Source organism: Nerophis lumbriciformis, linkage group LG13 (assembly GCF_033978685.3).
Source record: "Nerophis lumbriciformis linkage group LG13, RoL_Nlum_v2.1, whole genome shotgun sequence".
NCBI classification, from domain to species: domain Eukaryota; kingdom Metazoa; phylum Chordata; class Actinopteri; order Syngnathiformes; family Syngnathidae; genus Nerophis; species Nerophis lumbriciformis.
Genome location: NC_084560.2, coordinates 11,577,921 through 11,595,904, shown reverse-complemented (window position 1 = coordinate 11,595,904; position 17,984 = coordinate 11,577,921). Strand labels below are relative to the sequence as shown.

Below are 17,984 nucleotides of genomic sequence, written 5' to 3'. Positions count from 1 at the left end.
AGTTTAAGAACAACGTTTCTCAAAGTGCAATTGCAAGAAATTTAGGGATTTCAACATTTACGGTCCATAATATCATCAAAAGGTTCAGAGAATCTGGAGAAATCACTCCACGTAAGCGGCATGGCCGGAAACCAACATTGAATGACAGTGACCTTCGATCCCTCCCTCAGACGGCACTGTGTCAAAAACCGACATCAATCTCTAAAGGATATCACCACATGGGCTCAGGAACACTTCAGAAAACCACTGTCACTAAATACAGTTGGTCGCTACATCTGTAAGTGCAAGTTAAAGCTCTACTATGCAAAAAGAAAGCCATTTATCAACAACATCCAGAAACGCCGCCGCCTTCTCTGGGCCCGAGATCATCTAAGATGGACTCATGCAAAGTGGAAAAGTGTTCTGTGGTCTGATGAGTCCACATTTCAAATTGTTTTTGGAAATATTCGACATTGTGACATCCGGACCAAAGGGGAAGCGAACCATCCAGACTGTTATCGACGCACAATTCAAAAGCCAGCATCTGTGATGGTATGGGGGTGCATTAAAGCCCAAGGCATGGGTAACTTACACATCTGTGAAGGCACCATTAATGCTGAAAGGTACATACAGGTTTTGGAACAATATATGCTGCCATCTAAGCGCCGTCTTTTTCATGGACGCCTCAGCAAGACAATGCCAAGCCACATCCAGCACGTGTTACAGCAGCGTGGCTTCGTAAAAAAAGAGTGCGGGTACTTTCCTGGTCCGCCTGCAGTCCAGACCTGTCTCCCATCGAAAATGTGTGGCGCATTATGAAGCATAAAATACGACAGCGGAGACCCCGGACTGTTGAACGACTGAAGCTCTACATAAAACAAAAATGGAAAGAATTCCACTTTCAAAGCTTCAACAATTAGTTTCCTCAGTTCCCAATCGTTTATTGAGTGTTGTTAAAAGAAAAGGTGATGTAACACAGTGGTGAACATGCCCTTTCCCAACTACTTTGGCACGTGTTGCAGCCATGAAATTCTAAGTTAATTATTATTTGCAAAAAAAAAAAAAGTTTATGAGTTTGAACATCAGATATCTTGTCTTTTTAGTGCATTCAATTGAATATGGGTTGAAAAGGATTTGCAAATCATTGTATTCTGTTTATATTTACATCTAACACAGTTTCCCAACTCATATGGAAACGGGGTTTGTATGAAAATCAATTTTTCATCAGTTCCTTTGCAGTACGTTTTCAATTAGTATTTATTTTTGTTATCAAGCCTAAGCCTTGATAATAATATTTGTGATTAACACATGGTTTGTACAATTATGCAGTGCTAAAAAAATCTGAATAAAACTTAAGTGCAAATAAATAAGTTTAGTCATAATTTTTGCGTTTAAAAAACGTCTTTATGACTTCAGCTTCAGATTTGTTTTGTTTGTTTGAAATTGTCATTACTGACCCAGGCCTTTTGTTTACGAAGTATTGTTCTGTTGACTACCGGATTTTCTGGACTATAGAGCGCATCGGTATATAAACCGCACCCACAAAATTTTGGAAGAAAAAATATATTTTTCCATATATTAGCCACACCGGATGATAAGCCACAGTTATGTACCAGTACGTAAAATTCTCTAAATGTTTATTTACACACCTTAATTGTTTCCAGACAATTAAGGTGTTACAGACGGTGTCTGTAACAGCTGATCAGACAAAATAAAAGTCATCGTCATGGAAAGACTCAATAACTCCACAGTGACGTTTTGGTGGATTTACTAAGGAATTTGTGAAACGGAAATAATACAAAAAGAATGGCGTTGTAAGTTAATAGTACTAACACAGACACACATGGTACCATATTAGCTAATGCTACTACTTTAGCTTCATTACATTACAACAGTACGTACAAATATTGTTACGGCGCATGCTCGTACTGTCATTCCCTCCGCTGCAGGAGTAGCTAGAAGCTGCGCTGTGAGAGCAACCGGACATGCCCCTGCGTGTCCCGCTCAGACCGCGGCCACACGCCTACACGGCTGCGGGCAATCTGCAATCTGCGCACCTGGATCTAATGAGGCTCGACAGTATAAAGACCAACGCAGCCGACGATCCAGCGCCGGAACGTAGCTCTCTGTCCGCAGTAAGCTTTGCGTTTCTGGCTCCTCTACTATGTTTGCTCTACGCATTCCTCTGCTCCTTGTGCTAACTTGTTCCTGTCGTTTCCCTGTTCCCGCAGTATACCCCATCACCTTGGAAGTGAGCTGTGCGCCTCACTTCCCTGGATCCCCCTTTTGGACTCTGACTGCTTCCCTTGATCCTGGACTCCCCTCAGGACGCCTCTCTCCATCCCCACGGACCTCCCGCTTGGATCACGGACCTTCTTCTGCCTAGCCTCTTTGGACGTTTGCATTTCCAAACAACACGCACTTACAAAAACCTCCTGGTAATATTTCCTTGTTAATTCCTGCACATAGTCTTGCATGCCCACACATAGTAGCATACACACTCCATTCACTCATCAGCTCAATAAAACCCTGTTGAGCGATACTTCCTGTGTCGTGCCGTTTCCTTCCCCCTGTCGTACATATCAAATATGTCTGAAAACACTCATACAGACATCACACATTGGATGGTTTAGTCCAGGGGTCGGCAACCCGCGGCTCCGGAGCCGCATGCTGCTCTTTGATCACTCTGATGCGGCTCAGCTGCATACTTGCCGACCCTCCCGATTTTCCCGGGAGATTTACGGATTTCGGTGCCTCTCGCAGAAAACTCCCGGGATTAATATTCTCCGATTTCCACCCTAACAATAATAATAAGGGCGTACCATGATGGTACAGCATTTAGCGCCCTCTACAATCTGCACAAACAGCGTGCAAGCCCAGCTTTTGGTTGGTAGCGGGGGTGTATAATGTAGCCCGGAAGAGTTAGGGCTGCATGGGATTCTGGGTATTTGTTCTGTTGTGTTTATGTTGTGTTACGGTGCAGATGTTCTCCCGAAATGTGTTTGTCATTCTTGTTGGGGACGGCGTGGCGCAGTGGAAGAATGGCCGTGCGCGACCCGAGGGTCCCTGGTTCAATCCCCACCTAGTACCAACCTCGTCATGTCCGTTGTGTCCTGAGCAAGACACTTCACCCTTGCTCCTGATGGGTGCTGGTTAGCGCCTTGCATGGCAGCTCCCTCCATCAGTGTGTGAATGTGTTTGTGAATGGGTAAATGTGGAAGTAGTGTCAAAGCGCTTTGAGTACCTTGAAGGTAGAAAAGCGCTATACAAGTACAACCCATTGTTTGATGTGGGTTCACAGTGTGGCGCATTATTAGTAAGAGCGTTAAAGTTTTTTATACCGCCACCATCAGTGTAGCCTGTGTGGTTGTTGACCAAGTATGCCTTGCTGTCACTTACGTGAGCAAGCAGAAGGCCCATACAACGTGTGGCTGGGCCGGCACGCTGGATGTAGTGGGCGCTAAATGCGGTACCATCACGGCACGTTCGAGAGAATAGTTGCCCTGATATTCGTAGTCTGCCGGAAAAATCGGGAGGGTTGATAAGTATGACTCTGTCAAGCGCCATTCATAAAAATCTTGCGGGCGGCACTAACATTCAATTTTCATATTAAGGTGTGGGCCGCGTGTCTGAGACCCTTGGTTTATACATAGCACAAAGCAAAAAAAAAACTTTGTATGCAGTGTTATTTTATTTTAAAGGGGAACATTATCACCAGACCTATGTAAGCGTCAATATATACCTTGATGTTGCAGAAAAAAGACCTTTTTTTTTAACCGATTTCCGAACTCTAAATGAGTGAATTTTGGCGAATTAAACGTCTTTCTATTATTCGCTCTCGGAGCGATGACGTCACAACGTGACGGCACATCGGGAAGCAATCCGCCATTTTCTCAAACATATTACAAACACCGAATCAAATCAGCTCTGTTATTTTCCGTTTTTTCGACTGTTTTCCGTACCTTGGAGACATCATGCCTCGTCGGTGTGTTGTCGGAGGGTGTAACAACACGAACAGGGATGGATTCAAGTTGCACCAGTGGCCCAAAGATGCGAAAGTGGCAAGAAATTGGACGGAATTTGTTCCAAATACGAGGGTGTGGGGAAAGCCGACGAAAATGGTCAGTCGTTTGTTCCGCACACTTTACCGACGAAAGCTATGCTACGACAGAGATGGCAAGAATGTGTGGATATCCTGCGACACTCAAAGCAGATGCATTTCCAACGATAAAGTCAAAGAAATCTGCCGCCAGACCCCCATTGAATCTGCCGGAGTGTGTAAGCTATTCAGGGACATAGGACCTTGGTAGCACGGCAAGCAATGGCGGCAGTTTGTTCCCGCAGACGAGCGAGCTAAACCCCCTGGATGTCTTGGCTCACACCGCTTCTACCGTCCTTTATGCCACCGAAGATGATCAAGAGAAGAATATCGACCCTAGCTTCCCTGGCCTGCTGACATCAACTCCAAAACTGGACAGATCAGCTTTCAGGAAAAGAGAGCGGATGAGGGTATGTCTGCAGAATATATTAATTGTTAAAAATTATATTCATTACTCGCGGTTTTACGTAAATTATTATACATAAACTGTGTTTACCAATAATTTAGCTTAAAAACATTACAACACTTAAAAACAAACACATACCAATCGTTGGTTAGAAGGCGATCGCCGAATTCGTCCTCGCTTTCTCCCGTGTCGCTGGCTGTCGTGTCGTTTTCGTCGGTTTCGCTTGCATACGGTTCAAACTGATATGGCTCAATAGCTTCAGTTTTTTCTTCAATTTTGCTTAAGCCGCTGAAATCCGAGTCTGAATCCGAGCTAATGTCGCTATAACTTACTGTTCTATCCGCCATGTTTGTTTGTATTGGCATCACTATGTGACGTCACAGGAAAATGGACGGGTGTATATAACGATGGTTAAAATCAGGCACTTTGAAGCTTTTTTTTAGGGATATTGCGTGATGGGTAAAATTTTGAAAAAAACTTCGAAAAATAAAATAAGTCACTGGGAACTGATTTGTAATGGTTTTAACCCTTCTGAAATTGTGATAATGTTCCCCTTTAAATTTCAAAAGATTTTTGTGGCTCCCATTGTTATCTTTCATTTGTGAAACTGGTCAAAATGGCTCTTTGAGTGGTAAAGGTTGCCGACCCCTGGTTTAGTCAGTAAAAATAGTTTTAGTTATATTGTAAAACGTACATGGGAGTTTGCCCAACCAGTCTACATGTGCTTTGTGGACTTGGAGAAGGCATTCGACCGTGTCCCTCGGGAAGTCCTGTGGGGAGTGCTCAGAGAGTATGGGGTATCGGACTGTCTGATTGTGGCGGTCCGCTCCCTGTATGATCAGTGCCAGAGCTTGGTCCGCATTGCCGGTAGTAAGTCGGACACGTTTCCAGTGAGGGTTGGACTCCGCCAAGGCTGCCCTTTGTCACCGATTCTGTTCATAACTTTTATGGACAGAATTTCTAGGCGCAGTCAAGGCGTTGAGGGGATCTGGTTTGGTGGCTGCAGGATTAGGTCTCTGCTTTTTGCAGATGATGTGGTCCTGATGGCTTCATCTGGCCAGGATCTTCAGCTCTCACTGGATCGGTTCGCAGCTGAGTGTGAAGCGACTGGGATGAGAATCAGCACCTCCAAGTCCGAGTCCATGGTTCTCGCCCGGAAAAGGGTGTAGTGCCATCTCCGGGTTGGGGAGGAGATCTTGCCCCAAGTGGAGGAGTTCAAGTACCTCGGAGTCTTGTTCACGAGTGAGGGAAGAGTGGATCGTGAGATCGACAGGCGGATCGGTGCGGCGTCTTCAGTAATGCGGACGCTGTATCGATCCGTTGTGGTGAAGAAGGAGCTGAGCCGGAAGGCAAAGCTCTCAATTTACCGGTCGATCTACGTTCCCATCCTCACCTATGGTCATGAGCTTTGGGTTATGACCGAAAGTACACGGGTACAAGCGGCCGAAATGAGTTTCCTCCGCCGGGTGGCGGGGCTCTCCCTTAGAGATAGGGTGAGAAGCTCTGCCATCCGGGAGGAGCTCAAAGTAAAGCCGCTGCTCCTCCACATCGAGAGAAGCCAGATGAGGTGGTTCGGGCATCTGGTCAGGATGCCACCCGAACGCCTCCCTAGGGAGGTGTTTAGGGCTCTCCCGGCTGGCCTGGGAACGCCTCGGGGTCCCACAGGAAGAGCTGGACGAAGTGGCTGGGGAGAGGGAAGTCTGGGCTTCCCTGCTTAGGCTGCTGCCCCCGCGACCCGACCTCGGATAAGCGGAAGAAGATGGATGGATGGATGGATGGATGTAAAACGTACAAACTTTGTTTGAAGTGATGAATGAAGAATTCATATGAGTAGACCCGCTGTGGACGGATGGCTACGCACAAACAATAACACACCTATTCAGCGTCTGTTTGTCTCTTTTTTTAATTAAAACTATTTGCATCGTGGCCGTCAGCGAAGAAACATCCATAAATTTGCCGCACTGTTTTATAAGCCGCAGGGTTATCGTCTTGAATTTACAGTATATAGAATGCTCTCGTTCGTTAAGTTGCCAGCGCGTGTGCGTGTGTGTCTGTGTGTATGTGTGTGTGCTCGCACAAGCAGACCACCTCTCATTTAGAGCCAAACAAAAGCCTTGAACAATCTCCGGGGAGGAAAGACCTGCTTATAGCCAAGGAAGGATGTTTATGGAGTTGACTAGATGATCACTCGGGCATACACTTTGATGTGCTGGAAAAATAAAGGGAAGGTAGGCCGCCTCCTGCAGGCGAATAACATATTCCAGGAGAGCATAGAAATAACCATTGTGCCCCTTAAAATAAGTTAACGACAAAGAGTCCTCTCGAGGTAGGTTGTGTTGCATGGAATTTGGCATAAGCTTTCTACTCACCGTGAATTAGTTGGTGAAAGAGTCTTAATAAAAATGGCGAAAGTGCGTGTTTGTGTGGAAGTGGTTGCATGATTCATGTCCAGATGTGGGGACATATTGACACCCAGGGTGGCGGTGGCCTCTCTCAAAGTGCAAAAGTAAGCAGCATCCATAACCTTCGTCACGTTGTTTCCTCCACAAAAGACCTGCGTCGCTGATTTCAAAGTAATAGAAACTGCCCGTCAAGCGCGCTGTAACTTTGTGAAGCCCTTTTTTTTTTTTTTGCCTTTTGTGTCATTTCTACTGTGAAAAATGCTTACAGCGAAGATGGAAGTTTATTGCACGCTGTAGAAAAAACAATGCTATGTGAGGGGAAAAACAGCACTCAAGTCTCTCGGGTAGGAAGTGGACTTTGTCGTGCAAAACAAAAAAGTATCGCGGTTTAAATGTACAATAAATAAGCAGACTATAAATTGATTTAAAAAAAGACTACATTTGCTTGTTAGGGCCCGCATGGCCAAAGGGAGTCCTTATGCAATGGGACTTAAGGACCTATTGAATTTGTAAGGTTTTATTCTTTATTCTTTATTCTTCCGCCGCCACATTAAACTGTAATTTGACCCACTTAACATGCTTCAAAACTCACCATATTTGACCCACACATCAGGACCTGCGAAAATTGCCTTTTTAAAAAAAAAAAAACGAACCACAAAACTCAAAATTGCGCTCTTGCGCCCCCTAGGAAAAAAAAACTAGACTGCCTGTAACTCCCACTAGGAAGGTCGGAGAGACATGAAACAAAAACCTCTATGTAGGTCTGACTTATACCTACATTTCATAATGGTACATTGTTGGGCTAAAATCAACAGGAAGTTGGCAATTCCCCCTTCAAGACAAAAAAGTACTAAAAACAGTAACTTTTGCCTCTTTGAGCTGTAATTTGACCCCCTTAACACGCTTCAAAACTCACCAAACTAAACGCACACATCAGGACTGTCAAAAATTGCGATCTTATAAAAAACCTAACCCCAAATCTCAAAATTGCGCTCTAGCGCAATTTTTGAATAAAACGCAGAAAAAACTGCTCCTCGGAAGAAGAAAATGACAAAACTGCCTGTAACTCCCACTGGAAAGGTCGGAGAGACATGAAACAAAAACCTCTATGTAGGTCTAACTTAGACCTACATTTCCTAAACTGACAACCCCCAGGAAAAATCAACAGGAAGTTTGCTATTCCCCCTTCAAAACAAAATTCTTGTAAAAACCGGTCACCTTTCTTCAAACATTATCTCCTCTGAGCGCGTTTGTTGTTTCGGCTTCAAACTAACACAGGAGAAAGATTGAACCCTTCTGATTAAAAGTTGGTGAAAAAGTTTTGATACCTGCTCCGGTTTTGATTTTATGACCCTTCAAAGAACCTCTGCGCTGATGCTGCTGCTTTTTCAAGATGGCTGCTTAAAAGCAGGCAGCACCAGCGTGCCCACACAATGCAGACAAGGTAGGTACACTAAACAAAAGTAATGGGACACTTAGGACTACCACTGGACAAAAATATTGGGACACCTACACTGGACAAAAGTATTGGGACACTTAGGACTACAACTTGACAAAATTATTAGTACACTTAGGACTAAAACTGGACAAAAGTATTGGGACACTTAGGACTACAACTTGACAAAAGTATTGGGACACTTAGGACTAAAACTGGACACAAGTATTGGGACACTTACACTGGACAAAATTATTGGGACACTTGGGACTAAAACTTGACAAAAGTATTGGGACACTTAGGACTAGCACCTGCCAAATATGCGGGCCCGACCAATGCTGCTTGCAGCTTTAATTGTTGTTTGATTTTGCCTCGTAGATTAATTGAAACAAAAAGTATTGCAGTTTAAATGTACAATAAATAAGCAGACTACGAACTGATAAAAAACAAAAAAAACACTGAATTTGCTTGGTGTTGTTTGATTTTGCCTCGCAGATGAAATGATACGAAAAGTATCACTCACCAACACAAGGATATTGAGTATTTTAGGATTCAGACACTAGTGGTACGCCAAAGAATCACTTGACTTAAGTACGGTGTTTTCTTTTATGCATTCAAACAGAGTGTTACTCTTCAATGAGTACTGAGGCCCACTACGCCGCGACTGTGTTTTAATATTGGTCAATATGGGGCTACTTGGAGAGCCAATTTTTTTTGTCTGAGGTGATACGTGGTGAAACAAGTTTGAGACGCACTGTGTTAGAACATAACATAGCAGAACGGTGTTTTGTGACATCATGTTCTGCCACTTGTTATTTATTTTTGTTTATTCGAAAAAGTGTTCCTATAAAGTTATTGCTAAATGTGTAATGATTTTTTTTTACTTTGTATTGAGAACACATTCAGAGAAGGGCTGCCAATCGATTACAGCAGTTAATCCAATTAATCAGAGGGTTTGTTTTAGTTGAATGAAGAAATATTTTGCAATGAACATAGAAACGGAGTGGAACTTAATTTCATTGCACTCAAAAAGTACAACAAAATGTTGTTTTCAGTACAAGCCATTTCTGCGCAAATGTCACAAAGTATTCCGCTTACATTACGCCAAACAGCACAGAGACAAGCCTCAAAACATCTGGAACAAAATAATTTGGAGTGATGGCTTTCTTCTGGCGACTGGACCATGCAGCCCATTTCTCTTCGAGTGCCTCCTTATTGTGCATCTTGAAACAGCCACACCACAATTTTTCAGAGAGTCCAGCTGAAGTTATTTGTGGATTTTTCTTTGCATCTCGAACAATTTTCCTGGCAGTTGTGGCTGAAATTTTGTTGGTCTACCTGAATCCCTTATTTTCCACTTCTTAATCAGCGTTTGAACACTGCTGATTGGCATTCTCAATTCCTTGGATATCTTTTTATACCCCTTTCCTGTTTTATGCAGTTCAATTACGTTTTCTCGCAGATCCTTTGACAATTGTTTTGCCTTCCCCATGACTCAGAATCTAGAAACATCTGTGCAGCACTGGATGAAAGATGCAATGGTCTGTCAGAAGCCCAGAAACTCACTGACCTTTTATACACACACATTAATTACAAACAAACATGTCACAGGTGAGGATTGGAACCTTTATTAGCCATTCAAACCTGTTTGTGTCAACTTTTGTGCATGTTGTCAGATCAAAGTCACTGTGGTATGCAAACTTTTGATCAGGGTCATTTGGGTACTTTCTTTTGTCATTTTGATTTAAAAAGAGTAAACATAGTTGTTTGCCAACAAATAGCTTCACACAACCATTAAGCATGAGTGGAAGAAAGGTTTTTGTGTTATCATTCATATTCTCTGAAGAATGGCCAAGACATCCTAAATTCTCCTAGGGTATGTAAACTTATGAGCACAACTGTATATATATAGTATATAGTATATACAGGTAAGCAGGTATGCTCAGACGGATGTGGTTTAGTATAAGTATGTATAGATCAGAGTATATACAGTATATGCAGCAATATGTACATGCTATCATACAGATATAGGGTTACATGCAAATGAATAAATAGGTATATCACGGATTATTGCAGGTATGTTCAGATAGTGAATAAATATAGGGCTAGTAATAATATATAGGTTCACACAGCAAGTACACAATGAGGGTAGGGTTATTGAGGTAGATAATGAATACAGTGTAAAACGATTGTATACAATGAGGGTAGGGGGTAAAAAAGTTGAGTATATACAGCAGAGTTCAGAAAATTCCGAGTGGTGAGAGTTCAAAGTATTCTGGGTGGCGAGAGTTCAGGTCCGGGGACGAGAGTTCAGGTCAGTGGGGTTGTCAGCGTGATGCAGAATTCAGAGAGAAGACAGCTGAGGGGTAGAAGCTGTACCTGAGAATGCTGGTCCTGGAGCGGAGATTCCTGCAGCGCCTCCCGGAGGGGAGGAGGGCAAACAGTCCATGGTTGGGGTGAGAGGTGTCTTTCACGATCCTGCGTGCCTTTCTCAGACACCTCCTGCGATAGATGGTCTGAATTGCAGGGAATGGTGTTCTGGTGATGCGTTGGCTGGTTTTCACCACCCTCTGCAGTGTTTTCTGGTCTGAGGCAGAGCAGTTGCCATACCAGACTGTGATGCAGTTGGTAAGGAAGCTCTCTATGGCGCAACGGTAGAAGTTCACCAGGATCTGAGGAGACAGATGGGCTTTCCTCAGTCTCCTCAGGAAGAAGAGACACTGGTGGGCCTTCTTGATGAGTGCTGAGGTGTTTAGGGTCCAGGTGAGGTCCTCAGAGATGTGTACACCCAGGAATTTGAAGCTGGTGACTCGCTCGTCCTCTGTCTCGTTGATAAAGACAGGGGCGTGTGCACCAGCTCGAATCTTCCTGAAGTCCACGACGAGCTCTTTGGTTTTCTTGGTGTTGATTGCCAGGTTGTTGTCGGCACACCAAGTCACCAGGTGCTGGATCTCTTCCCTGTAGGTCGACTCATCGTTGTTCCTGATGAGGCCCTCCACCGTTGTGTCGTCCGCAAACTTGATGATGGTGTTGGTGCCATGTACAGGAGTGTAGTCGTAGGTGAAGAGGGAGTAGAGGAGGGGGCTCAGAGAGTTGCCAGAGGTTTTATAATCCGTGATGACCTAGGTGCCCTGCCACATGCGTCGGGGGTCAGAGTTTGCAAAGTGCTCCTCTATCCTCAGCTTGTGGTTCTGCTTGGCCCAGTCAACTCCCTTGTTCAGGTCTGCCCTGGCTGAATAGTAGGCCTGCTTGTCACCAGATTTAAAAGCGGTGTCACGCACCTTTAGCAGTTGACGTACCTCTCTGTTCATCCACGAATTCTGGTTAGGGTACATGGTTATCCGTTTGAGGGTAGTGACATAATCGATGTTGGTGTTGTGTAATCCACAACAGAGGAGGTTTAGAGGTTGATGTCGATATGGTAGTCCTGGGTAGACTGGGTGGCAAACGAGCTCCAGTCAGTCTGCTGAAACCAGTTCTGCAGCTCAGAATCTGCTCCCTCAGCGCCCACTTTGATTGTCCTGGTTGATGGTTTCACACATCTGATCAGCGGTGTGTACTTGGGGATCAGGAACAAAGAGAGGTGATCTGATTGTCCGAGGTGGGGGAGGGAGGGAAGCTTTGTAAGCCTCAGGAATGTTGGTATATACATGGTCCAGTGTCCTGTCCGCTCTGGTAGGACAGAAGACATGTTGGTAAAATTTATGGGAGTACAAACTTTAAATTGGAATGGTTGAAGTCTCCAGCAACAATAAAGGCTGCCTCAGGGTGTATGTCCTGCTGTTTGCTAATGCTAGCATAGAGTTGTGTTATTGCTAGCTTAGCATTAACATCTGAAGGGATGTAGGCTGCTATATGGTTGCTGTAAATTCTCTAGGTTGGTAGAAAGGTCTACATTTAACCATAACATATTCCACATCAGCAGAGCAATGACTTTCTATGGTAATACTGTCTGTGCACCATGCTTTGTTTACATAAACACACAGACCCCCACCTCTGGTCTTCCCCAAGTCATCAGCTAATCGGTCCGCTCTGTGGATGCTACGTCCAGTTAGCTCGATAGCACTGTCGGGTATTCCGCTATTAAACCAGGTTTGGGTGAAAATAATCACGTTGCTGTCCTTAATCCAGTTGTTATTGATAATCCGCAGCCGCAGTTCATCCATTTTATTCACCAGAGAACGCACATTAGCGAGGAAGACGGAAGGGAGCGATAGCCGGTTCGGCATTAGCCTTAGCTTAGCTCGCAGCCCCCCTCGATTCCCCCTCCTTACGTTCTCGGCGCGGGCGATACGCTCTCGCAGCCGGCCTCTCTCTGGTGAGAGCTCCCGGTGTCCGAGCGATCTCAACGGGAAGTTGCAAGTCGGCGATAAAGGTGTCGGTTCGTTGAATTCCGACGTCCAAGAGATATTGTCGAGTGTAGGACAATAAAGCAAGACTGTTCTGGGTGAACAGACTTAAAACCAGCAGGTAGGTTACTATTAATTTGCAAAAATAGGTCGGACGCTGGGCCTCGCGGTGTTCATGCGCCGCCATCTTGGTCATTCAAAAAAAAAAAAAAAAACATTTTCAAAAATAAAATTATATATATATATATATATATATATATATATATATATATATATATATATATATATATATATATATTTATATATATATGTATATATATATATATATATATATATATATATATATATATAAATAAATGTGGTGGCATATATATATATATATAAATATAAATATGTATATATATATATATATATATAAATATAAATATATATATATATATATATATACATATATATATATATATAGATATATAGATATATATATATATATATATATATATATATATATATATATGTATATACATAAATACATTGTTTCATTGATATTGTTACTGCAATATATATGTATATATAATGTATATATAAATACATATATTTATTGTATTGTCTTAAGTCAAGCAGGAACGATTTATATTATATATAAATATTAATTTATTATATATAATATATTTATTTAATTTTGTAAATGTTGTTATTTTGCACAAACAATGTATTACTGTTTATATATATATATATATATATATATATATATATATATATATATATATATATATATATATATATATATATATATATATATATATTAAGGCTGCAGCTAACGATTATTTTTCTATCGATTAATCTATAGATTATTTTTTTCGATTAATCGGTTAATCTATAGATTATTTTTTTCGATTAATCTATAGATTATTTTTCCTTTTATCGATTTTTTAAATTTATTTAAAATGAAGATGAAAAAATAAATGTAGGCCAGGTTTTTCAAAAGACATGGCTTTTATTTACAAACAAAAAAAGTATGGCCACTCAGTCAACATTGACAACAACATGACAAAATATTCTGTAACAATGTAAACATTTAAAACTTTTAACATTTAACAGAATTAAAAGTAGCTTATTTGCTTTTTAATGTACAAATATAAAATAAACATACAGTGCAAATCTTAATATTCTGCAATAGTATAAGCATTTCAAAAGTAAAAGTATTGCTTATTTTGCTTTAAAATGTGCAAAAATAAAGATAAACATCCAATACAAAAAAGTGCGTTTTTCCTTGAATTGGCGCCGGGGATATAGTATTCGCATGCCTCGAATTACTGCCGGGTCAAACTCGTTTCGCAAAATAATTAGCGCATGCTTGGCCTTACCGCCGGCTCAGGATTAACGCCGGATCAAACTCGTTTCGCAAAATATTAATTTTATTAGCGCATGTCTGGAATTTTCGCCGGGTCAAACTCGTTTCGCAAAATAATTAGCATATGTCTAGAACTTCCGCCGGGTCAAACTCGTCACGTCATGAGTGACACTTCACCTGTCATCATTTTCAAAATGGAGGAGGCTGATTTCAATAATTTGAAATCGCATAAAGGGAAGAAGATTAAGAGCTATTCCGTAGGATTTAAGGTCCAAGCTATTAATATGCTAAAAAGAACAGTAAGCAGCTATGTTTTATTAATATACCGTAGCTGCGTGTGTCAAATATGAGTCATTAAATGACTCCCGCCTCCTGGTGGTAGAGGGCGCTAGTGATCCTTCTTGCGACTAGCGCTACTGCAGAAGACCGGTGCTGCAGAAGAAGACAACAAGCCACAAGAGTGAGCACTTTTAACATGGAGGATTACATATCTCAAATAAAACAGTTTTCTAAACTGGACTTTCAATCGAAGCAGGAGGTAATACTTAAAGGAATATCTCCATCGAGACAGAGAGACTTTTAAAACTGAAGCAAGATAAGGAAGACTTCTATAAACAAGTTATCGATGCTTTTGATCAGAAGCAGCTGTGCATGGACTCATAAGTAAAGGTAAGACCATAATAACATTTTTTTTTATTAAATGTGCTTTTCATGATGGTATCCTTACATCACACTCAAATTTATAAGCGCAGGCCTAAATTTACCCCACGCCTTTTGGTAAGTGAGAAGAGGTTTTAAATTTATTAGCGCCCCGGCGGCTATTCAAGGAAATACGGTATGCGACGCGTCGACGCACAAAAACGGCGTCGACATATTTACGTAATCGATGACGTCGACTATGTTGACGCGTCGTTTCAGCCTTAATATATATATATATATATATATGTATATATATATATATATATATATATATGTATGTATGTGTGTGTGTTGTAATGTTGAATTTACACCATTTTTAATTGTTCACAAATAACTTTGTTGATGCAAATATGTATTGCCTACACTTTTTATTCGAATCATAATCATCATCATCATCAATAAACCGAAGGCAAAATCCCAAAATGATCTCAAAAAGAAAAGAGTAAAACAAGTATTGGTATCGGTGTCTGTTTTGTCAGCCTACACCAGGGGTAGGGAACCTATGGCTCTAGAGCCAGATGTGGCTCTTTTGATGACTGCATCTGGCTCTCAGATACATCTTAGCTGACATTGCTTAACACGATAAGTAATTAATCATTCCGCTGGTAATCACAGTGTTAAAAATAATGTTCAAATTATAAAACATTCTCATGCATTTTAATCCATCCATCCGTTTTCTATCGCACCTGTTCAAGAAGTTGCATTAATGGTAAGAAGTATTATATTTATTGTTGGTTAGCTTTAGAATAACAATGTTATTAAAAAGAATAAGAGACTTAATATACTCTAAAAATGTTGGTCTTACTTCATACTTGCCAACCCTCCCGGATTTTCCGGGAGACTCCCGAAATTCAGCGCCTCTCGCGAAAACCTCCCGGGACAAATTTTCTCCCGAAAATCTCCCGAAATTCAGGCGGACTCAGGTCCTCCACAATATAAAAAAGCGTACCTGCCCAATCACGTTATAACTATAGAATGATGAAGGGCGAGTTCTTGGTTTCTTATGTGGGTTTATTGTTAGGCAGTTTCATTAACGTCCTCCCAGCGTGGCAACAACACACAACAACAGCAGTCAAGTTTTCGTCTACCGTAAAGCAGTTCGTCTGCCGTAAACAGCAATGTTGTGACACTTTTAAACAGGACAATACTGCCATCTACTGTACATGCATATGTGACCCACCCATGATTTGTCACATTTTTGTGTTGATTTATTTATTTTATTTTGTGGTTTGAATTCGTTTTTGGAGCTGTCATTACACATTTATCAGTATTCACATTGGTCAGTAGGGGGCAGTAGGGCGTTTCTTCCCAATTGAATGCTATCACCTGCAGACCGGAAGTGTCCTGTCATTCTGATGAGAGCGACCAGTCTGTGAACAATTGAAACGTCCTGTGTGCTTTTTCCTCCTATATAACAGGTTAGTTTTGGTGAATCAACTCACTGAATAATATCCATGTGATCTTTATAAGTTTAAGTACACATTCTGATGGTGGAGCCTAACTCTAAAGTGTTTGTGAGTTGTAGTTTGTATTTGTGAATGAATCCAATGTACAGCTGCAGTAATCAATACAAAATGGCGACGTGAGTGCGCAATGTTTATATAGGAACTTCTGATCCTAATTCAGACTCCCAAATTAGAGCTCCCGTTTTCTTATTGATTTTATAATGTATATTTGTATAATGTGTGTGTTCTGAAATAGTGACAGAGAATAGAACAAGGATGGACAATTCAACCCTTAACTCAACAATGAGTAGATGAGTGTTATGTGTGTGTATATGTGTAAATAAATGAACACTGAAATTCAAGTATTTATTTTATTTATTTATATATATATATATATATATATATATATATATATATATATATATATATATATATATATATCCATCCATCCATCCATTTTCTACCGCTTATTCCCTTTTGGGGTCGCGGGGGGCGCTGGAGCCTATCTCAGCTACAATCGGGCGGAAGGCGGGGTACACCCTGGACAAGTCGCCACCTCATCGCAGGGCCAACACAGATAGACAGACAACATTCACACTCACATTCACACACTAGGGCCAATTTAGTGTTGCCAATCAACCTATCCCCAGGTACATGTCTTTGGAGGTGGGAGGAAGCCGGAGTACCCGGAGGGAACCCACGCAGTCACGGGGAGAACATGCAAACTCCACACAGAAAGATCCCGAGCCCGGGATTGAACCCAAGACTACTCAGGACCTTCGTATTGTGAGGCAGATGCACTAACCCTGTGAAGCCCTATATATATATATATATATATATATATATATATTTATATATAATAAAATATATATGTATATATATATAGCTAGAATTCACTGAAAGTCAAGTATTTCTTATGTGTATATATATATATATATATATATATATATATATATATATATATATATATATATATATTAACCACGCCCCAAACCACGCCCCACCCCCGACCACACCCCCTGCCCCCCACCCCCCCACCTCCCGAAATCGGAGGTCTCAAGGTTGGCAAGTATGGCTTAGCTTTAGAATAACAATATTATTAAAAAGAATAAGACACTTATTATACTCTAAAAATGTTGGTCTTACTTAAAAATGTTTAATTGTTTAGTTGTATTCAGTGTTAAAAAATATTATATGGCTCTCACGGAAATACATTTTGAAATATTTGTCTTTCATGGCTCTCTCAGCCAAAAAGGTTCCCGACCCCTGGCCTACACGTACCTGGTATGGGGCCGATACGGACACCTCCAAGGTGGAACACATTGGACGTGACAGGTGCAGCATCGGATTTTAAAATGTTGTGTCATCTTGTGTAAACCAATGGCACAGCTGCCGGCCACACTGAGAAGTGACAGCGCACCACCTGTGCCAATCGCAGCACGTGTGGGAGGAGTTCAAGGACCCGGAGGTGTGTCTGGAAAATTGAAGTGTGGAGCAGCATACCGAGTACAAGTGGGGGAGAAATGGCATGAATACAGCCTTATACTGCTGAGACAAGCTTCACTGTGCGCGCGTTGGAAACTTACTTTGGACCGTCTTCCAATTTTAACGCATTCGGACAAACTTAGTGAGTGAAAAGGGAGGGAATATAACATCCCGAAGTCCGTGAAGTGGCACGCCGCTATTTTTCCGCCTTTGAGCGCTCGCTTCAAACAAGGATACTCTGGTGGACATGTGAATTTCAACAACAATGAAGCACGCGGCTGTCCTGTGGTGCCTCGACTTTCTTCTCATCACTCTCGCGTTTGGCTCCAGCACG

The 17,984-nt window shown here is 41.7% G+C and overlaps 1 protein-coding gene across 1 annotated transcript in view; it reads left to right on the top strand.

The window, feature by feature from the left end:
- The first annotated feature begins 17,685 nt into the window (after positions 1-17,685).
- The window catches only part of LOC133613865 (receptor tyrosine-protein kinase erbB-4-like), a 1,130,743-nt gene continuing 1,130,444 nt past the window's right edge, over positions 17,686-17,984 (top strand). The window contains exon 1 of the mRNA XM_061971723.2: positions 17,686-17,984. This exon is cut by the window's right edge and continues 10 nt beyond it. Coding sequence (XP_061827707.1) covers positions 17,916-17,984 — 69 coding nt within the window. The 5' untranslated portion in view covers positions 17,686-17,915.